The sequence below is a fragment of the Somniosus microcephalus genome, chromosome 4, assembly GCF_052327205.1.
Source record: "Somniosus microcephalus isolate GS21.2 chromosome 4, FLI_Smic_1.0, whole genome shotgun sequence".
In the NCBI taxonomy this organism is placed as follows: Eukaryota; Metazoa; Chordata; class Chondrichthyes; order Squaliformes; family Somniosidae; genus Somniosus; species Somniosus microcephalus.
This window is the reverse complement of record NC_140990.1, coordinates 178,147,959-178,170,537: the sequence shown is the minus strand read 5'-3', so window position 1 is coordinate 178,170,537 and position 22,579 is coordinate 178,147,959. Positions and strand designations below refer to the sequence as shown.

The window sequence follows — 22,579 nt, the reverse complement described above, 5'->3', positions numbered from 1 at the left end:
GCTGAACAGAAGAGACCTTGGCTGAGATTATCCCTTCCCGAGCCCTGGAGCTGCGAAGGACAGCTTACTCCATGCTCATTTGACCAGACGTTAAACTTGGACTTTCCTGATCTGTATGCATCAGCATCAGACGATGTAGCTCGTAGCCATCTAGTGGACCGAGGGAGGGGTGCCTACAACTATTAAGGGGGCTTTTGTGATTAGGGGAAAGTTTGAAAAATATGCAAATAAGATGGTCTGATGACCAGGAAGGAGAAGAAATGCTGAGGTTAGAATCAAAGAATCAGAATCATCTAACACGGAGGCCGTTCCTCATAATTTTGAACACTTCTATCAAATCGCTCCTTAACCTACTCTGCTCGAAGGAGAACAATCCCAGCTTCTCTAGTCTCTCTGCTTAACTGATGTCCTTCATTCCTGATAACTTGGGGGGTTTCTCTGCTCCACTCAGCACTATCCTCTTAGCCTTCTCCATAGGGTCTGCCTGAAATTAAAGGGAAACTATCCCAAATACAAAAATGACAAGTTAAAAAAAAAAAAAAATCTACATATGGAAGTTTGCACACACCGTGCTTAACTTGTTCTACCAAGGCTGTGGGATCCTCCCCATAACAGAGGCCAAGTAGGTTCCACATTTCCAGCAGCCTTGGGCTAATCTCTACAGCCACTCCGAACAGTTCAGTAATAGGAAGTTTTAATATCTACACAGTGCACAACTTAGGATGTCGTTGACAAGGCCACATTCATTGCCCATCCCTCGTCTCCCTCAAGCAGGTGGTGGAGCCTTCTTTGTGAACCGCTGCAGTCCATGTGGTGACGGTGCTCCCACAATGCTGTTAGGTGGGGACTGGGGAATTCCAGGATTCCGACCAGATGAAAAATGGCATGTGACTTGGAGGGGAATTTTCAAATAATGGTCTTCCCACAACATTGCTGCTCTTGGTATCCACCCTCTCCCACCAATAAGAACAAGTCCAGTGGTAGAAGCACCAATCAAGCAAACTACTCTGTCCCAGATGGTGCTTAGCTTCCTGACTTCAGCCTTGTAGATGGTGGAGAGGCTTTGAAGGGTCAGGTGAGCCACTCATCCCAGAGCATCCAGTCTCGTTTTTGCTCTTGTAGCCAGTGCTGTTACGGCTGGTCCAGTTCAGCTTCTGGTCAATGGTGACTTCCCCCCCCCCCCCCCCCCCCCCCGCCCCCAGGATGTTGATGATTGGGGATTTGGCAATGGTGGTGCCATTAAAGGTCATGGGGAGGTGGATGGGCTTTCTTAATTTGCTTAGTCATCCATCCTCAACAACATGTAGAGAGGGTCAGACGGTGCTCGCCTGAACCAGAACGTGTGTCCACGTGGACATCAGGTTCAGTTGTGATGCCTCCCGCTCATGGTCAAATAGTTTCCCCAACACGCAACATTTAGGCTCGCACGCCAAGTTTAGCTACTTGGGAATAGTAGTAGATGGACTGGTAGCCCACCGCAAGTCACAACTTTGGGAAAGAATGAAAAGTTTTCCTGCCTTGATAATCTTGGATGCCTCCACACCCACCGACTTCAGTCAATACTGATTTGCAAAGCACTTGCCTCCCATTTGCTGCAAGGACATCAGAACGATTCCCGGAAAAGCCCATTTCCCCCCCCCCCCCCCACACTGGGCAGGATATTCACGGAGAGGTATGTTTCAAGTGAGTTTTTCTGCAGATTCCAGTTTTCTTGTGTGACCGCAACACTTGAAAAGGTTGGGAGGTTTTGGAATCCCATTATTCACGAATTGTATAGATTCATCCTGGCTAGCTGGTCCATCTCATTAATAGACGCACATAACATGCACAGGCAGATGAACAGGGGCATTGTAGTCGGGAGTCCTTTCAGATCCCACTAAAAAGAATCAGCAGCAAAGACTGACAGTTTAAATTTAACCTCCAAATTGCTGCATCCCCCAGGGATTCCATTTCTCTTTCACCCTTTTGCTCCTAAGAATTTGAAGAATTTCCATTAATTCCTTCGGGAGACGACCAGTTGGTTTTGGCCACAAGGCCACATAAAGGGACTGACTTGGTTTATTTTTTAAAAAAAGAACGTTTTCACAGTTTAATAAATCTTGTCAGCTTTCTAACTTTGCACAGGAGGAGCGAGGTCAAACCAATGTTAGGATAGCAATCTGCTCCGTGTTCAATGTGCAGGATACAGGACAGGCATCAGCAGACTCCCAAGCACAAATCTTTACACTCGAGGACACTTGCAAACAATCAGATCGTAATCGTTGTCGAGAACTACACTGCTCTTTACTTCTATATGTGTTAGCCGTGCCTCAGTGGGTCGCATTCTCACCTGCATCAGTAAGTTGTGGGTTCAAGTCCCACTCTAGAGACCGGAGCACAAAATCCAGGCCGATACTCCCACTGCAGTACTGAGGGAGTGCTGCTCTGTCGGCGGTGCCGTCTTTCAGATGAGACATTAAACCGAGGCCCCGTCTACCCTCTCAGGTGGACGTAAAAGATCCCATGGCACTATTTCGAAGGAGAGCAGGGGAGTTATCCTAGTGTCCAATCCTATTTAATCCTTAACCAACATCACTAAAAAAGTCAGATTACATCATCACATTGCTGTTTGTAGGAGCTTGCTGTGCGCAATTTTGGCTGCTGTGTTTCCTACAGTGACTACACGTCAAAAATACTTCAAAGCGCTTTGGGATGTCCCAAGGTCATGAAAGGCGTCACAGAAATAAAAGTTTGTTCTTTCTTCTTCTTTCTATAGCACTGCCAGACAGAGTGAAAACCAACAGGGAACAAAACTGTGTTTACAGATTACATTCTGCAGCTCGGGTTGTGACCGAGCCGGTTCCTTGAGCCGGCCTCTCACACTTGCAGTGCTGAAACTGGCTCCCTTTCACCCCTCCAATGCCAGAATTGTAGACCCACAACTTCCTGGGTTTGTGATTCTTGCATTGGGATAAGGGTTACCAACCCTCCAGGAATTGAAGATTAATCTCCAGGTCACTGCTGCGAGAAATCCGGGATAATAGTCATAGGGCCATTAAAAAAACGTATTCTTTCATTTTCTTTGACTACTTTCAGTTATTAGTTATAGAAATATTGGAGACTGAGAAGAGATGGTTTGACACAGTCAATCATCCAATCAGGTACTGAAGAGTCTGTTTGCTTTCCAATTGGTGGGGGGGAAGGCTATCAGGATGGGCATGTCGGGCGACCAATGGCAGGAGTGTGGGGGCGGGGCGGTTGGAGGCAGGAGATTGCATAATAAAACCTCCAGGAATATGTCCAACCAGAATTGACAACCATAGTTTGAATAAAGGGGGGGGGGGGGGGGGTGCTCGCAGACACAGGGATCCGGTGCAGAAAGGTCACTCTTCTGTGACTTGGGTCACGGGAATTGCCCAATGGGATATAGGAACAGGAGGAGGACATTGAGGCCCCTCGAGCCTGTTCCGCCATTTATTTAGATCATGGCTGATCTATAATCTCAACTCCATTTACCCGTGTTGGTTCCACAACCCTTACTTAACCAAAATCTATCAATCTCAGTTACGCCCCCTTGTTCTAGACTCCCCCACCAAAGGAAACAGTTTCTCGCTGTCTACCCCATCAATAATGCAACTGCTCATTTGCCAACCCTTTCTCTGCAGCACCTTTAGGTTTAGCAAAGGAATAAATTCTCATCACCAAACAGTCAAATCTTCCAAAAGAATCAACAATGGACACTTTAGATAATGTCTGATTTTTGCGGCCTAGCAGAAACCATGGTCCATGTGTACGTACAGTGCGAGAGGTTGCGGCCCCTGTATAGTTACCTGAAGGGGTTGCTCCTCCACTTTTGGTGCACTTTAGCCCCATGCTCTTAACCTTGGGTCCCGGTGCGGGGTGGGGGGGTAGGGGCAGGTAAGTTGGAGGATCTTCTCGTATTCACTGATCACTAGGGCCTGGCTAAAACAGTAATTTGCTGGTCCAGGATGGGCAAGCCCCATGGGGTGATCGCTCTAGTTGCCTGCCTCTTTTCTACGGTCTTGCCTGGGCGGCCCTAGAAATGTAACATGTGGTGCCTAATTGTACACGCGTGGCCTTCTATGACCAGTGGGAACCACAAGGTTTAGAGCCGATAATTCATGCTCACAATCCCATTATGGAGTTAATTATTGTGTGCAATAGCGCTCTATTGTGCCGGACTATTTATTATTTGTTTATCATATTTCTGGTACCCCAGGGCACTTACCGTAAAGCTTTTTGTTCCCATCTGGGGATACTGGGGCAAATAAAAGGCTCTCCTAAGTTTCATGGTAGCTTTTCAATGATAGTAACTCTCGGTTAATTTGCCAGCATTGTCTCCCTTCTATGAAGAGGAGCCGCATATTGAAATTTCAGTCCATTGCTTCGTGAAGTACAGGACAGCTTCAAAGCAAATTCTCTTTGAAGGTCAAGCTTTTGAGTACTTAGGTCACGTTATGTATGGCGTCAGTAGGGGTAACACACGTTAAAACTGCGGTTGCGAAGTAGTTTACAGAAGGCCCGCATTTACACGGAGGAAGAATGCAGTGTCGCTAAACAAGCAGGCTATCTTGAAGTCACCACTCCCAGTGCTTTTCAGTGAGTGACACAAATTACCTTTAACCCTTCACAAAGATCCTGCACTATGGTAACAAGCACATCTTAAAAATGCACAGTATCTTTACAAGGTTTAAATTTTTGCCCCTGCTTTATGTCACCCATAAAAGAGCTGTCAAATGAACAAAAAAGACCACTCTTCCCAAAGATCACTCCTCCACAGCACCAACTGTCCGCTCATGTTATTTCAAAAACCCCTCAAGTCTTTGGAATTATCTACCACATGAAACGGGGCAAATATTTAGGGCTAATAATTAATAACTTTGCCGGGGTGCTACTTTTAGTGCCCCGGAAAGATCAGCGCCCCCGCGCCAGAAATGGAGTGGTTGCGCCCCAAGAGGGAAGCTACTGGAAGCACCCTGCATCCCTCTTGGGGCGCCGAGAGTCAATATCGTGGCGCTACGTGCCGCAGCGTCGCGCCGCGGTATTGCTGGCTTTCCTCCCCTTCTTAAAGGGGAGGGGCCTTGCGCAGCACAACCCGGGGCCCAGTTGGAGCACAGCCAGCACTCCGCCTGGCAGGGGGTGCGGTTCAGGAGACCGGGGACGGGAGCACAGGCAGATGCGGGGCGGCAAGCAACAAAAATGGCCACCCCGCACCTCGCCTTTAAGTAGCGTCTCCCCAGCTGTAGGCAGGCCCCCCTGATCCCGTCGGACATAGCGCCCGGTGGTAAGTCAGGGGACGCTCCCAAAGATCGCGGCCGGGGTGCTGCGCACAGCGATGATATCATCGCCGGCGGCGCAGCACCGCCGGGCTCTACCAGTTAGCGCCGCCACTAACCTCCCGCTGAATTTCGCAGGAGGTGTGGGCGGCACTGCGCCCGGGCGCTAGTTGCTTTGCGCCCAGTTAGCACCCTCTTAGGGCGTAAAGCAACCCAATTTTCCCCCCCTTAGTATTTAGTTTCTTACGAACAATGACAGACAGGAAAAGACCCTCCGGTCCATCCAGCCTGTCACACAATTGCGGTGCTTTGCACATCACAATATAGACACTCCCCATCCTACCCAACACCATGTGATCTCCTGGGAGAGGTGAAAACCCAGACACTAACCCCAGGCCAATTTGGGGGATCAAAATCTGTGAAGTTTCTATCTGACCCCTTTAAGCGATCAAAACTCTGGCCGATCCAAGAATTGGCAAAAGGTTTGGCCATGGCACTGTACAATAGTGCCCATGTACAGATGGCTGACATCACCTGATGCCATGGGTTGAAATGCCTCCTGCTAGCTCACCATAGGCAAGTAGCTTTTTGGAAAAATTAAACCTTGCCACCCATCTCCAAATCTTGACTTCCTCCCTTTTGGATGCACTGCATTCCACTCAGCTCATGTTCTCACCATCTTCCTTACAGCTTTCCTTTTTCAATATTTTTTTCTATTAAAATGTCAACAATACTCCCCGTCCCCCAGTGTCGTTTCCTTCAGCCCTCCTCAAGGCAGTCACTCATTGTGGGTACTGTTCCACAGATGCCAGCAGTTCCCACACATCGCATCAAAGTGGCTTTTCTCAATCTATGAGCTCAATTGGTGACCGATAACACTTGCTAATGTAAAGCAAGTTTGCAGTCCAACAGGAATAATTGCAGTCCAACAGGAATAATTAACTCCCAAGACATTTGACTAGCAAGGGCTGTTACAACTGTTTCAGCAATTAACATTGTCGGCCATGCCTCCGGCTTCCTAGGCACGAAGTTCTGGAATTCCCTCCATAAACCTCTCCGCCTCTCTCTCCATTTTAATACACTCCTTAAAACCCACCTCTTCAGGCAAGCTATTGGTCACCAATCCCAATATCTCCTTATGTGGCTTGGTGTCAAATTGAGTCTGATAACGCTCCTGTAAAGCTCTTTGGGGTATTTTACTACATTAAAAAGGTGCTATATAAATACAAATAGTTGTTGTTGTAGGGTCACCTGGTGACAAAACCCTGCAACTCACTCCAACCCAATAAACAGGTGCTTCGAATGGTATGGCTGCCTAATGTTCTCCTTTTGGATTTTATCTGATTTGGAACAGTAACTGCCCCGCAGCGAGTGAAGAGTCAATTTAGAAGAGAAAGACAGACTGGCAGATCCAGTGACTAAATGCACCATATTTAAGCTGAAGAGAGCAGGGAGGTCCCAGGTTCAATCCCTGGCCTGTGCTCAGTTAGCTGATCTCTGCTACAATGGCATTGGCCGATGCTCAGCATCCCCGAGTTGGGAAGGGGAAAGAAAATGTAAAGAAAAAACTGTTCCTGCTCCTGATTCTTACCCTGCAGGCCATGTGAACGACAGGAAAGGAAAGATTGGGCTGAGCTTCGACCAACGATTAACTAGCCTGCTGACCAACAACAGCAACTTGCATTTATATAGCACCTTTAATGCAGTGCAACCCAGGGTCTTACATAGAAACATAGAAGATAGGAGCAGGAGTAGGCCATTCAGCCCCTCGAGCCTGCTCCGCCATTCAATGAGATCATGGCTGATCATCCAAATTCAGTACCCTGTTCCTGCCTTCTCTACATATCCCTTGATCCCCCTAGCCTTAAGAAATATATCCAACTCCTTCTTGAATATATTTAATGAATTGGCCTCTACTGCCTTCTTTGGTAGAGAATCCCACAGGTTCACCACTCTCTGGGTGAAGAAATTCCTCCTCATCTCTGTCCTAAATGGCTTACCCCTTATCCTTAGACTGTGACCCCTGGTTCTGGACTCCCTCGCCATCGGGAACATCCTTCCAGCATCTAGTCTGTCTAGTCCTGTTAGAATTTTATAAGTTTCAATGATATCCCCTCTCATTCTTCTAAACTCCAGCGAGTACAAGCCCAATCGACCCAATCTCTCCTCATACATCATTCCTGCCATCCCAGGTATCAGCCTGGTGAATCTTTGCTGCACTCCTTCCATGGCAAGAACATCCTTCCTCAGATAAGGCGACCAAAACTACACACAATACTCAAGGCGTGGTCTCACCAAGGCCCTGTACAACTGCAGCAAGACATCCTTGTTCCTGTACTCAAACCCTCTCGCTACGAAGGCCAACATACCATTTGCCTTCTTAACCGCCTGCTGCACCTGCATGCTTACTTTCAGCGACTGGTGCACAAGGACGCCCAGGTCTCATTGCACTTCCCCTTCTCCCAGTCTATTGCCATTCAGATAATACTCTGCCTTCCTGTTTTTGACACCAAAGTGGATAACCTCGCATTTATCCACGTTATATTGCATCTGCCATGCTTATGCCCAATCACCCAACCTGTCCAAATCATACTGGAGTTTCTCGGCATCCTCCTCACAGCACACACGCCCAACCAGCTGTGTGTCGTCTGCAAACTTGGAGATATTACATCTAGTTCCCTCGTCCAGATCATTAATATATATTGTGAATAGCTGGGGTCCAAGGACCGATCCCTGCGGTACCTCACTAGTCACTGCCTGCCACTCAGAAAAAGAGCCGTTTATTCCAACTCTTTGCTTTCTGTCTGCCAACCAGTTCTCTATCCAAGTCAATACCCTGCCCCCAATCCCATGTGCCTTAATTTTACACGCTAATCTCTTATGCGGGACCTTATCGAAAGCCTTTTGAAAATCCAAATACACCACATCCACTGGTTCTCCCTTATCTATTTTACCAGTTACATCCTCAAAAAATTCCAGTAGATTAGTCAAGCACAATTTACCTTTTGTAAATCCATGTTGACTTTGTCCGATCCTGTCACTTTTTTCCAAGTGCTCTGCTATTACATCCTTTATAATGGACTCTAGCATTTTCCCCACTACCGATGTCAGGCTTACCGGTCTATAATTCCCCGTTTTCCCTCTACCACCCTTTTTGAACAGTGGGGTAACATTAGCTACCCGCCAATCCATGGGAACTGTTCCAGAGTCTATAGAATTTTGGAAGATGACCAGCAATGCATCTACTATTTCTAGGGCCACTTCCTTACGTACTCTAGGATGTAGATTATCAGGCCCTGGGGATTTATCGGCCCTCAATCCCATCAATTTCCCTAACACCATTTCCCTACAAATACTGATTTCTATCAGTTCCTCCCTGTCATTAGACCCTATGTTCCCCGACATCTCTGGGAGGTTATTTGTGTCCTCCTTTGTGAAGACAGAACCAAAGTATGTATTTAATAGGTCTCCCATTTCTTTGTTCCCCATTATAAATTCCCCTGATTCTGACTGCAAAAGGAGAGAGGCGGAGAAGTTTAGGGAGGGAATTCCAGGGTTTAGGACCTCGGCAGCTGAAGGCACGGCCGTCAACGGTGGAGCGATAATAATCGGGGATGCACGAGAGGCCAGAACTGGAGGAGCGCAGCGATCTGGGAGGTTTTCTAGGGCTAGAAGAGATTGTAAAGCTAGGACGGGGAGGCCATGGAGGGACTTAAAAACTTGGATGAGAAATTTTAAATCTGAGGCGTTGTTGGACTGGGAGCAGGACTTGGTGCGAGTTAAGAAGCAGGCAGCAGAGTTTTGGATGAGCTCACGTTTACGGAGGGTAGAGGATGGACCACTCGCAAAGAATGGCCACCTGTATAGAATGCCAGAGGGCCTGCCAGTGCCCATAGGAGCAGAAGCAGCATGATGAATCACTCCCTTTAGGAGAGAAATTAAGCATTGAGTGGCCGGTAAGGGGGGGGCGAGGGCGACAAAAGGAAAATCTTATTCAGCAACCAAATATTTGTCCCAGTCACGTATCAGACAACGTCTTTCTAAATACAATTGATTAAGAATGCTTACATTCCATTCAGTAACAGCAGAGTACATGGTACTGTGGCCTTGTGGAAGAATCTATTCCAAGTGCTGACCCTACACCAAATTCCATTAAAACACTGGGGAATGGGTTAGAAATGGAGCCAAGTTTCAGCCAGCAGTGGTCAGTCATAGCAACTCCTTCAGTGAACCTCGGTCTCCTAACCAACGGAAGGAAGTTTCCCTTTCCAATTGGAATCAAGTTGAAACTAGTTTGCAGAGGATGAGGTTACGAGCTGCAATTAGAGGAAATTTTCCAGGAGTGACTGCATCGTGTATAATGAATGACTTGCACCGACATGAGGAGCTCCCACCAGGAGTCTGGGAATCATCACGAATTAAAGGAACCACAAAGATCCTCAACATCTTTTAGCGACATTTAACAGGCATAAGAACATAAGACCATAAGAAATATAAAAATTTTAAAAAGCATGATCCCATCATCCTCGTGCTCACTGGGCTACATTTGCCCCTGGTCCATCAACTTCTCCAATTTAAAATTCTCATCCTAGCGTTCAAATCCGATCGAGACTTCTGCCCTCCCTGTCTCTGTAACCTCCGCCAGCCCTACTACCTCTGTGAACTTGGCTGTCCTCCGACTCTGGCCTCTTGTCCATCCGCCCCGCCCACCCACCCCCACCCCGGCCCCCCACCCCGCTTCCACTGGAGAATGTGCCTGTAGCTGTCCTGGCCCAAAGCTCTGGAATTCCCTCCCTAAACCTCTACATCTCTCTACCTCAGTCTCCTCCTTTCAGATGCTCCTTAAAACCTATAGCTCAGTGGCTAGCACCCTCGCCTCGGTGTCAGAAGGCTGTGAGTTCAAGTCCCACTCTAGAGATTTGAGCACAAAAATCTAGGCTGACACTCTGTCTTTCGGACAAGATGTTAAACCGAGGCCCCGTCTGCTCTCTCAGGTGGATGTAAAAGATCCCATGGCACTATTTTGAAGAAAAGCGGGGGAGTTCTCCCCGGTGTCCTGGGCCAATATTTATCCTTCAACCAACATCACTAAACAGATTATCTGGTCATTATCACATTGCTGTTTGTGGGACATTGCTGTGCGCAAATTGGCTGCCATGTTTCCCACATTACAACAGTGACTACACTTCAAAAAGTACTTCATTGGCTGTAAAGCACTTTGGGAGGTCCGGTGGTCTTGAAAGGCACTATATAAATACAAGTTTTTCTTTCTTATTAATATCAAATTCGGTCTGATTACACTCCTGTGAAGTGCCTTGGGACATTTCACGATGTTAAAGGCGCTATACAAATGCAAGTCGTTATTGATTGGAAACCAAAAAGGGCCTTTTCAGTTAACATCAGAGCACTACAGTACAGTTACACAGCTCTTTGGACTGGAGGACACTCTTTTCCTCTTGCAACATTTTTCTCTGATTTAAACTACAGGTTGATTCTTGCTGTGGTTTACTTTAGTGTAGAAATGCTGCTGGAGCGCTTCAAACAGATTCCTGAACAAAGACAAGCCATCAAGGAACTCCCTGGTCCGATACAGCACAGTGCCCAACCCACCCAGCAATCCCCACAGATTAACAGTGTGCTCCCAGTAGCAGCATCAAACACTCGCGAGTGATCTATAAAGCCTGCGTTCCCAGTGAAGGACAAACCAGCTGGCCAAGTTTCTGATCAGCAAGCTACCACTTGGCTAAAGCCAAAAGATTAATTTAACTCGCCTGACTTCATTGCTGACCAAACACTGGGCTGCACTATGTCATATCAAAACCATCCCCCATCTCAGCTCATAATCTGTGGTTCAGTTTGTAGCACTTTCTCACCTCAGTTGTGAGTTCAAGTTCCCACTCCAGAGACTTGAACACAAAAATCTAGGCTGACACTCCCAGTACAGTACTGAGGGAGTGCTGCACTGTCGGAGGTGCCGTCTTTCAGATGAGATGTTAAACCGAGGACATGACTGCCCGCTCAGGTGGATGTAAAAGATCCCACTATTTTGAAGAAGAGTAGGGAAGTATTTGTGATGATGGTTCAGGGATAAATGTTGGGCAGAACTGCTCTGCTCTTCTTCAAAATAGTCCCATGGGATCTTAGAAGTCCACCCGAGAGGGCAGACGGGCCCTCCGTCTCACCCAAAAGGCGGCACCACCAACAGTGCAGCACTCCCTCAGTACTGCACTGGCGAGTCAGCCTAGATTTTGTGCTCAGATCTCTGGAGTGGGATTCGAAGCCACCATCTTCGGACTCGGAGGCGAGAGGGCTGCCACAGAGCCACGGCTGAGACAGAAGACATTCTGTATGTTAGAGCAGGGATAGAAACTGCCCTCTAGACATTAAAGTTGCTGGTATATTCTGAGGTTGTGTGTTCGTAAAGTTAGTTCAGAATTCACAATTGCAAGAAGTGGAATAGCTGGAATACACACACACACGTACACAAAGCAGAATAGAGAGAGAGGAGGTCCCTGACAGATGTAAGCTGTCAAAGTCCTTATCTGACCACCCAGCTACAACAAGCAGATGGGTCCCTGCAAAATAAGTCGGGGTTTTTCATCTACAGCCTTCAGAAGTCCCATTCATAGAGGAGAGGCTTTTAATTGCAGTCTCAATCTCCCGGCAACCCAGGTTCTGACATATCTGACGATAAGACTGAAATATTTCAGCTTTTTCCAGGTTGAGTGATGAATACACTGCCAGGAATATGGGGGAAGACAAAGCTGAACCTGGCATTTTTTTTGATAAAGGGAGTTACATAGAAAACTTGTACATCTTTTAAGGATGAGCATCTGCAGAAATGAAGGAGGGGTAAATTATTCATAGTACAAAACGAGTTTATATGATAAACTACAAACAAGCCTTTGCTAGATTCAGTTTGATACTTTCCACTACTTCCCCATTCCACCATTTTTGCTACAATCTGTACTTCTGAGTAACGTCACATTGTTAAAAAGAAATCTGTTGGTTGGGCAAAGCCTGTATTGTATGGCATTCAAGAATCTTGTTAATAGATACCAGTGTAACACTGCTCTACTACAGAATGGTTGTACTTCACCCATCGCCTCTGTGCTCGCTGACCTACATTGGCTCCCAGTCTGTCAACACCTCAGTTTTAAAATTCTCATCCTGGTTTTCAAATCCCTCCATGACATCACACCTCCCCATCTCTGTAACCTCCACCTGCCCTACAACCCTTCGAGATCTCTGCACTCCTCCGGCTCTGACCTCTTGCGCATCTCCGATTTCCTTCGCTCCAACATTTGCATCTGTCTCTTCAGCTGCCTCGGGCCTAAGCTCTGGATTTCCCTCCCTAAACCTTCCTGACTCTCTCTCCCTTTAAAACCCTCCTTAAAACCTCAGCCTCCAAGTTTTTGGTCACCTGTTCTAATATCTCCTTCTGTGGCTCGGTGTCATTTTGTCTGATAACACTCCCCTGAAGCACCTTGGGACATTTTACAGTGTTAAAAGTGCTATATAAATGCAAGTTGTTGTTGTAGTCTCCCTGACCTTAGTGGGTCCAACCAGAATGACACAGTGCAACCCCTGCACTTGGCAATGAGGGCAGTTAAGTTTCAATGGACATTTGGGGCCCACAACCTATTATTGACAAACTGCCTCCAACACCATTTTGCAATATGGGGACGTGCAAGGGACTTTTTTTTTTTTTTTAAATCGACCTTTCGCGAACAATCGTTTCTACATCAGCGCCGGAGGTTACTGCACTCGTTGCTGGGTCTACAGACTAAAAAGGAGTAGCGTTGTAAGATTAAGGTCACTCTGACTTGAGCAGATGCCCACACAGAGCACTAATCTCTGGTCAACGATTTGGCTCATTTCAACTCCATACTTTGATGAATGAAATGACTTGAATTATTCAATGGACTATTGTTGACAGGAGTAAATCGGTTTGTAAAGGTAAAGAACGTTAAAATGGAACAATGTGTCGGTGCAGGCTCGATGGGCCGAAATGGCCTCTATCTGCACTGTGAGGTTTCTGTGATTGAATGCATACATGCGATTTTAATAGCTTTGAAACACAGGCATAATGAGGCTAACCAGAATGCAGCCCCTTTAAAAGTTTTTTTAAAAATCCAAGGTGACTCGATGAACGTCCTTACAAGGCAGCTTTCAGCAGCCTCTAATCCCTCCCAACCTCCTGAAAATGTGGAGAACTTTGAATTATGATGTTTAAGAAAGTCTGCCATAATCCTTCTTAGTGCAAGTTGGGACATATCTCAGCCCTCATTCAAGGGGATTTGCTCCATCTCCAACTCATGGAAAGGATAACCCAGACTGAACTGATAAGGAGAGATCGGCTAATACAGTCTTCCACATGCCAGTCCTTTAATGAAATGACATTCAGAGAACAGCTTTTATTCCAAGGCTTACTATAATACCCCATTTACAGGGCAGCCTCAGCTTCCGAGCCAGCACTACAACACCCATGTCATCGAGGCGGTTAAGGGGGGGGGTGGTGGGGGGGGCGTGGAATTCATTGCCCGCTTTAAAAAGACAGGCACAAGGTAAATGGCCATTGCTCGCAAATCTTATCATTGCACCTGCAATCCTGTGCAGGCCAGTGATTCAGGTCCCATTCTCAGCCTATACAACAACTTGCAGTTATACAGCACCTTTAAATGTAGTAAAGCATCCCAAGGTGCTTCACGGAAGCGTTATCAGGCAAAATTTGACACGGAGCCATATAAAGGAGATATTAGGAGAGTGCACGGTCAATGAGGTAGGTTTTAAGGAGTGCCTTAAAAAGGAGAGAGGCGTGGAGAGGTTTAGGGAGGGAATTCCAGAGTTTAGGGCCAAGGCACGGCTGCCAATGGCAGGTGCTGAAACAGTTAGAACAACCCTCACTAGCCACATGTTTTAAGCAGAGCCTTTTAACTCAGTAAGCATCCAAACGAAGGAGGTAACAATATCAGCGAATAGCAGACCAGTTTGGAGACCTGACCAAAAGTAAGGTCCAAGTGATAGGTTTCGGAATTCGGAGAGTGTGTTTTTTTTTTTAAACAATAAAAGGAAGGTTTCGGAGTTCGGAAAGTGTGTTTTTTTTTTAAACAATAAAAGGAACATGAAAGGAGCAGCAAGGCAGAGAGATTCAGGGACGGATTCCCCCCAAAGATAGTAAGACTGAGATGGCTGGAATCTTTGCCACTGATAGAGGAGCAGAGTGGAGGGGAGGGGTGGGGGGCAGTGGAAAAATGAAAGGAATAGTCAGGAACGAAGGACTGGAGAAGGTTGCCTAGGTATGGTGAGGCCATGAAGAGATGTGTAGACAGGCAAGAGGATTTTGATTTCAATGCATTGGGGACAGGGATCCAATGGAGGTTGGCAAGAATAGGAGTAATGGGTGTGCAGGGAACAGGCGGGCAGTGGAACTTGGAGGAGTTATAGTACTGGTGGCTCTAGTGTCAGAAAAGTCGATTCTGGAGGGAAGGAAAGGTGGAAGGCAGGTGATTTTGCAGTCTTGGCAATGGATTAATATATAGGGTTTGCAGCTCAGCTCAGGATTCAAACAAGAAAATTAGGTCCTTCAACATCTGGTTCAGCCCGAGCACTGGGAGTTGGGGGGCAAGGCTACAGAGATTTGGTGGGAGCTGAATTGAATGGTCTGGGTCTTCCCAATGTTCAACTGGAGAAGGTTCTAACTCATCCACGAATTGAAGTCAGATGAGCAATTCGACGTGGTGCTGGTGGAGCAGTAGAACTGGGTGTTGTCGGCACACACATGGGAGCTGACACCCACATCTCTAGATCATCCTGTCAATCTGCAATATGCAAATGAGCAAAAGGAAGGGGCCGAGGATGGAACATTGGGGCACTTCCAACAACAACCACCTGCATTTATATAGCACCTTTAACATAGTAAAACGTCCCAAGGCGCATCACAGGAGCTTTCAGACAAAATTTGACACCGAGCCAATTAAGGAGATATTGGGACAAGTGGCCAAAAGTTTGGTCAAAGAGTTAAGTTTTAAGCAGCACCTTAAAAGGAGGAAAGAGAGAGAGAGGTGGAGAAGTGTAGAGTGTGTGTTCCAGAGCGGAGGGCCTGGACAGCTAAAAGCAAGGCCACCAATTGTGGGGCGAAGGAAAACAGATGCAAAAAAGGCCAGAATTGGAGGAGCACAGAGATTTGGGAGGGTTGTAGGGCTGAAGGAGGTTACAGAGATAAGGGGGGGGCGAGACCATGGAAGGATTTGAACATAAGGAGGAGAACTTTTAATTCAGCGTGTTGCTGGACCAGGAGCCAATGTAGCTCAGCGATCACAGGGGTGATGGCGAGCATGCGGTGGCGGAAAGAGAAGCCAATTTGAAGAGACATGCGGGTATTTTGGGACAGGTAGGAGTGAAGTCAAGGAACGGTGGTCCCACAGAGCTGGACGACAGAGGAGAGGTTTTCTCAACGTTAGAACATTTAAACCAAACACAGAGGTGATCTGTGGGGAGAACCAGCAACTGTCGAAAATTTGATCAGTCTCTCCTGGGTTAACAACTGGATAAACTACAGCTTCTGAACAAACTTATACAGAAGGTGTCAGCCGCGGCTCAGTGGGTAGCACTTCCCTCTGTCAGAAGGTCGTGGGTTCAAGTCCCACTCCAGAGACTTGAGCACAAAAATCTAGGCCGACACTCCAGTGCAGTGCTGAGGGAGTGCTGCACTGTCGGAGTTGCCGTCTTTCGAAGAAACGTTAAACCGAGGCCCCGTCTGCTCTCTCAGGTGGATGTGAAAGATCCCATGGCACTATTTCGAAGAAGAGCAGGGGAGTTCTCCCTGGTTTCATGGGCTATATTTATCCCTTAACCAACCTCACTAGAACACAAGAAATAGGAGCAGGAGTCGGCCATTCGGCCCGTTGAGCCTGCTCCGCCATCCAATGAAACCATGGCTGATCTTCTACTTCAACTCCACCTGCCCGCACTATCCCCATATCCCTCGAGTCTCTTAGTATCCAAAAATCTAATCGATCTCCGTCTTGAATACATCCAACGACGGAGCATCCACAGCCCTCTGGGAGTAGAGAATTCCAAAGATTCCCAACCCTTTCAGTGAAGAAATTTCTCCTCTAAATGGCCGACTCCATAAAAACAGATGGTCTGGTCATTATCTCATTGCTATTTGTGGGAGCGTGCTGTGCACAAATTGGCTGCGTGTTTCCTCCATTACAACAGTGACCACACTTCAAATGTACTTCATTGGCTGTAAAGCACTTTGGGACGTCCCGAGGTCATAAAAGATGCTGTATGAAATGCAAGTCTTTCTTAATATACTCGAGAAACACTTATGCGGGGGTGGGGGCGGGGGGGGGGGGGGATATTAGCATGATTAAATCTTACCGATTTCAAATACGACATTTCACAGCCAGGCAACATTTAGAGGTATTGGCTTTCAATTACCTATAACCTCCCTCCCCACTAGCAAAAAGAATCAAAAACTGTAAAAAGAAGTGTTTATATAAATATGCAGGGCCAACAAAATGTAATCATTGTCATACGACAGTCACTGCACTCCACAAGTCATTCACTGTGTGAAATGTTTGAGAAGTGATCAAGCGCCACAGAAATGAAAGTATTAAAATGCTCCATTCGCTCTAAACGAGCAATTCCCAGAAGGACTTCAGATTCATTTTACAATGTGAAATGCTACTTGACAAATGCAAAAGAATTGCAGAAAAGTCAACCGTTCCATTAAAAAAAAGGAAATGCTGTTTAAGTCATTAAGTACTGTGCTTCATCGAGAAACTGAACCAGTTTCTGGTGCCTGCACGTCTCCAGTAATATCATGATGTTAAAAGCCAATTCTCAATTCAGTGCGGACTCCCTGCCCTGATTTCATCTCCAGCTACCATTAAATTGTCAGTCACTGTACACCCGCTCTCCATCCCGATGGGTACAGACAATCTGAATTAAGAGTGGGGAAAAGGGCCACTTTCCAACATAATCCGACCAGGTTTTGGTGAAGACACTTGCACACGTCTGATAATTGAACACAGCGAGTCTATTTCGGCTTACACTTACACACAGGGTCTGCACGGAGTGTTATTTGAGCTCATACAAAACTCTGCTGCCCGGTATCCTAACTCGCACCGTCCCGTTCACCAGTCACCCCTGTGCTCGTCTGGCAATGCCTCAATTTTAAATTTCTCATCCCAGTGTTCAAATCCCTTCATGGTCTCACCCCTCCCCATCTCTGTAACCACTCCAGCCTGACAATCGATCAAGATCTCTGCGTTCCTCCAACTCTGGCCTCTTGCGCATCCCCAACTTCCTTTGCCCCATCATGGGTGGCCGAGCCTTCAGCTGCCTCAGCCCCAAGCTCTGGAATTCCTTCCCGAAACTTCTCCACCTCTCTCTCCTCTTTCAAGGACGCGCCTTAAAGCCTACCTGAGTCATCTGTTCTAATATCGCCTTATGTGGCTTGGTGTCAAATTTTTTCTGATTGCGCTTCTGTGAAGCACCTTGGGACATGTTATGATGTTAAAGGCGTTATGTAAAGAAATAAAGTTGTTGTTGTACAGGCAACTTTGTGGAAAAGGTGTGCATCTGCGGCCAGATGACCATACAGGCAACAGCCAATTGGTTTCCTAGTCAAAAAAGTACCGTGCACACCTGTATCAGAACTCAAGTCTCAGAGTGGAGCACACACTGCCCACATCCAGCATGTGCCACATGCGCTTCAAGGTAACCAGCTCTAGAAACCGCATCTAATCAATCTGGCTCACAGTGCGGGCTCTGGTTCATTCTGAAGCCCGGCACACTCAGATTACATCTATGACTTTCTAAGAGGCAAGCTCCTTCTACTGCACAAGCTTTGTAATGCCACAGGCAAGCCCAACCCTCCCCTCAACCCACAGTGCTCTTCATTAAGGATCAGCCACGGGCAGTCAATACCACTCTTTAGTCAACCACTAGACCATAATGAAGCACTGTGGGAAATATTCCTCTATAAAGAAAGAAACTCCATTTCCACAGCACCTGTACCTCCTCAGGACAGCCCAAAGCATTTTGCAGCCAATGAAGTACTTTTCAAGTGTAAGTGCTATTGTTATGTAGGCAGAAAAGGCAGCCAATTTGCACACAGCAAGGTCCCACAAACAGCAATGCGATAAATGACCAGATAATCTGTTTTAGCTATGGTGGTAGAGTACTAAATATTGGCCAGGACACCAGGGACAACTCTCCTGATCTTCTCTGAATAGCGCAATAGGATCTTTTACGTCTACCCGAGATTGCAGACACCCATTTGAACGTCTCGTGAAAGATTGCAATGACCATGCAGCACTCCCTCAGTACCGTCAGCCTTGTATTGTGTGTTCGGGTCTCTGGAGTGGGACTTGAACGCACGACCTTTTGACTCAAGAGATGAGTGCTACCAACTGGGCTGCCTCCTTTCATGCACCCCCCCACTCATTCCTCCCTGCAAAATAACAAAGCTGGCTAATATTAGTAAATGCCAATCAGATCTCACAATCCACATCTCCTCAACAACCAAGAGGCCTCATCTGCCCTCTCAGGTGGACGCAAAAGATCCCATGGCACTATTTTGAAGAACAGCAGGGGAGTTCTCCCTGCTGTCCCAGTCAACATTTATCCCTCAACCAACTTCACCAAAACAGATTATCTGGTCGTTATCATATTTCTGTTTGTGGGAGCTTGCTGTGCGCAACTTGGCTGATTGTTGTAATATAGGAAACAGTGACTACACTTCAAAAGTACTTTATTGGCTATAAAGCACTTTGGGATGTCCTGAGGTCATGAAAGGTGCTACAGAATTGCAATTCTTTCTTCTAGGATCACCCCTAGGCCACTCCATTAACAGGTCATCAAATATAAAATTTACACAAATCTTACATGCTTGCAAGCTCACAGGAGATCTACTGCACAGTTTCAAGGTTATTCAATGCTCCTTCCTGCTGGGTCTTGGCAAATGAAGACAGCAGAGGGATTTCCAAACCAAATGACAAATTATACAGCCTTAGTGAACCTTAGTGGTATGGCAATCACACACCCAAGCATCCAACAGCTCAAATAAGATACAGGGTGTAAAAAGGATAGAGGCCCTGGGGAAGGTGCTAAAAAGATTTGCAAGGATGATCCCAGAACTGAGAGGTTACAAATATCAGGAAAGACTTAACAGGCTGGGGCTCTTTTCTCGACAACAACAATTTGTATTTAGATCGTACCTTTAACATAGTAAAATATCCCAAGGCGCTTCACAGGAGTTTTAGCAAACAAAATTTGACACCGAGCCACAGAAAGAGAAATTAGGGCAGGTGACCAAAAGCTTGGTCAAAGAGGGAGGTTTTAAGGAGCGTCTTAAAAGGAGGAGAGGTCGAGAGGCAGAGAGGGAGTCCAGAGCTTAGGACCTTGGCAGCTGAAGGCACGGCCACCAATGGTTGAGCGATTATAATCAGGGATGTCCAAGCAGCCAGAATTAGAGGAGCGCAGATATCTCGGACGGGGGCGGGTTGTGGGGCTGGAGGAGGTTACTGAGCTGGGGAGGGGCGAGGCCATGGAGGCATTTGAAAACAAGGATGAGACTTTTAAAATCGAAGCATTACTTAACCAGGAGCCAATGTAGGTCAGCGAGCACAGGAGTGATGGGTGAACTGGACTTGGTGCTAGAAAAAAAGGCTGAGGGGTGATCTAATAGAGGTCTTTAAAATTATGAAGGGGTTTGATGGAATAGACTAGAGAAAATGTTTTCACATGCGAGGGACTCCAAAACTAGGGGCCATAAATAGGATAGTCACTAATAAATCCAATAAGGAATTCAGGAGAAACTTCTGTACTCAGAGTGGAACTCACTCCCACATGGAGTAGTTGAGGCAACTATCAGATGTATTTAAGGGGAAGCTAGATAAGTATATGGGAGGCTGGTGTGAAGCATAAACACCAGCACAGACCAGTTGGGCCGAATGGCCTGTTTCTGTGCTGTAAATTCTATGTAAATCAATGTAACTGCTTAGCCACACGGGAAATTTGACAAAAAAAACCCACGCCTGATTAAAAATTGCAGAGTCCCAACAGTTTGAAAAAGATTTCTCTCTCACGTTCCCGTTATCTCGCAACCTCCTTAAAAAGAAAGTTTGCATCTGCTGCAGTTAGCCTGCTAAACTCCACAGCGAGAAAGCCCTGCAGTTGAAGATAACCAGGACATGTTGAAACTCACTCAACCCGCCTCCCACTCCCCCCCATCCCACCCAGACCAACGCAAGCTGTGCAGTACCTCCAGATTCCTGAACTTTCTGCCCAATAAACAAACAATCCCCCCCAACACACACTCACCCCCCACCAAACTGTCTGACACTCAGCTCCCCAAACTTGCAAAGACACAGAACTAACAGTGAGTGATTAACTCGTAAGCTTTTCTGCAAATACAGCACATCCTGACTTGAGGCAAGTAGGCTAAACAATTCCAACCCCCTCCCCACACACAGAGGAGATTTTACCTGGATCCTGGGAAGCTGCTGGAGTACCGAGAGACAGAACAATGAAGATCGCTGGCTTCCACCACAAACAGCACCTGCAGAAGTGGACGAGAAAACTGACTTTAAAACACACAAGCAAAAAGTTTTTTTTTGGGGGGGGGGGGGAAGTGAAAAGTTTTCTTAACTGGTCAAAGCAGCACAGACAGAGAGAGAAAAGTGATGGGCTCACCTCCTCATAGGCATGACTTCTGCAACTGTTGGGAGGCTTGGACAAAGCACATAGAAAGCAGATTGAAGGGGCTTTTTAGCTCCCAACCGTGGAGTCTGTGGTACCGCTGAACAGCTGACTCAAGGAGAGCAAGTGTGTGAGAGAGAGAGAGAGGCGGGCAGAATAATATTAACTCTCACTGCCCCGGGCTGTGGATTCCCCTGGGTCCTACCGCCTAACCTTTTATCTGGCAAAAGTAACCAAAATAATTGTATTGATCTAATTTAAGTTAAGTTTATACAGTCATAATACTTTAAGAGTGCGGATTCTGCCTTCTGGAACAGTAGTTCATGCAAACAACTTGTGTCTCTGAAAAACGACGGGAGAGAGAGGGAGGAAGGAAAGATTACTACATTTCGTTACGGATGAATTTCCATTCCAACTCTGTTCCTTGCCCCTGGTTTCAGCCCCTGCACAGGAAGAGGTCAGGAGGAGAGATTTGCATTAAAAGTGACTGTTCTTATTTCTCGTGTGTGTGTGTCTGTGCTTCTGTACACTGTAATGGAATTACTAACTGTGCCCACCCATTTATTTCAGTGAGTTTGGAATTGATTGTGACCAAGCTCACCTCCAGAAGCTGAGGTGCCAAACCAAAAAAAACCGAGCAATTACTACACTTGAAACTGACGCCAACACCGCTGGATGATCGATAACTAAAGGCAGCACATCGTTGAGATCGGATTCCAATTTGGTGTACTCTTTTGATTGGGTGCACTAAAACAAATAACCTGTAACTAATAAAACATTAAAGCAAACTTAACTTAAATTAAAATTTTGCTGTCAGTGGTGATGATGCACTCCAGTCCTCACGGCGCCCACCGGTTGCGGAAGGCCTCGAGCGTGCCGGCGGACACTGTGTGCTCCATCTCCAGGGCCACCCGGGCGCAAACGTGGCAGGCAGTCGGGCCGAACAACCTCCTTGACCGCCCACTGTCTCTACTTGGAGAGGCAAGGATTAATCAAGGATAGTCAGCATGGCTTTGTCATGGGGAGGTCATGTCTAACCAATTTGATTGAATTTTTCGAGGGGGTGACTAGGTGTGTGGATGAGGGTAGTGTAGTTGATGTAGTCTACATGGACTTCAGTAAGGCTTTTGACAAAGTCCCGCTGGTCAAGAAGGTAAGAGCCCATGGGATCCAGGGCAATTTGGCACATTGGATCCAAAATTGGCTTAGTGGCAGGAGGCAGAAGGTGATGGTCGAAGGTTGTTTTTGTGACTGGAAGCCTGTGTCCAGTGGTGTACCACAGGGATCGGTGTTGGGTCCTTTGCTGTTTGTAGTGTACATTAATGATTTAGATATGAATGTAGGAGGTATGATCAGTAAGTTCTCAGATGACACGAAAATTGGTGGAGTGGTAAATAGCGAGGAGGGAAGCCTCAGGCTACAGGATGATATAGATGGGTTGGTCAGATGGGCATGTTCTGGTCGCCACACTATAGGAAGGATGTGATTGCATTGGAGAGGGTGCAGAGGAGATTCACCAGGATGTTACCTGGGCTGGAGCGCTTTAGCTATGAAGAGAGACTGGACAGGCTGGGGTTGTTTTCCTT

At 46.8% G+C, this 22,579-nt stretch overlaps 1 protein-coding gene and 1 long non-coding RNA gene across 2 annotated transcripts in view; one reads left to right on the top strand and one right to left on the bottom strand.

Annotated features, from left to right (window-relative positions):
* The window catches only part of col18a1a (collagen type XVIII alpha 1 chain a), a 381,250-nt gene extending 360,114 nt beyond the window's left edge, over positions 1 to 21,136 (bottom strand). The window contains exons 1-2 of the mRNA XM_085985533.1: positions 20,988 to 21,136; positions 20,780 to 20,853 (exon numbers count right to left, since the gene is read on the bottom strand). Of these exons, the coding sequence (XP_085841659.1) occupies positions 20,780 to 20,853; positions 20,988 to 21,001 (88 nt within the window). The 5' untranslated portion in view covers positions 21,002 to 21,136. The remainder of the gene's footprint in view (positions 1 to 20,779; positions 20,854 to 20,987) is intronic.
* LOC147120022 (uncharacterized) overlaps positions 1 to 21,798 on the top strand; it is a 62,739-nt gene extending 40,941 nt beyond the window's left edge. Inside the window, exon 4 of the long non-coding RNA XR_015078114.1 lies at positions 21,564 to 21,798. This is a non-coding gene — a long non-coding RNA (uncharacterized LOC147120022). The remainder of the gene's footprint in view (positions 1 to 21,563) is intronic.
* Positions 21,799 to 22,579: the final 781 nt, after the last annotated feature.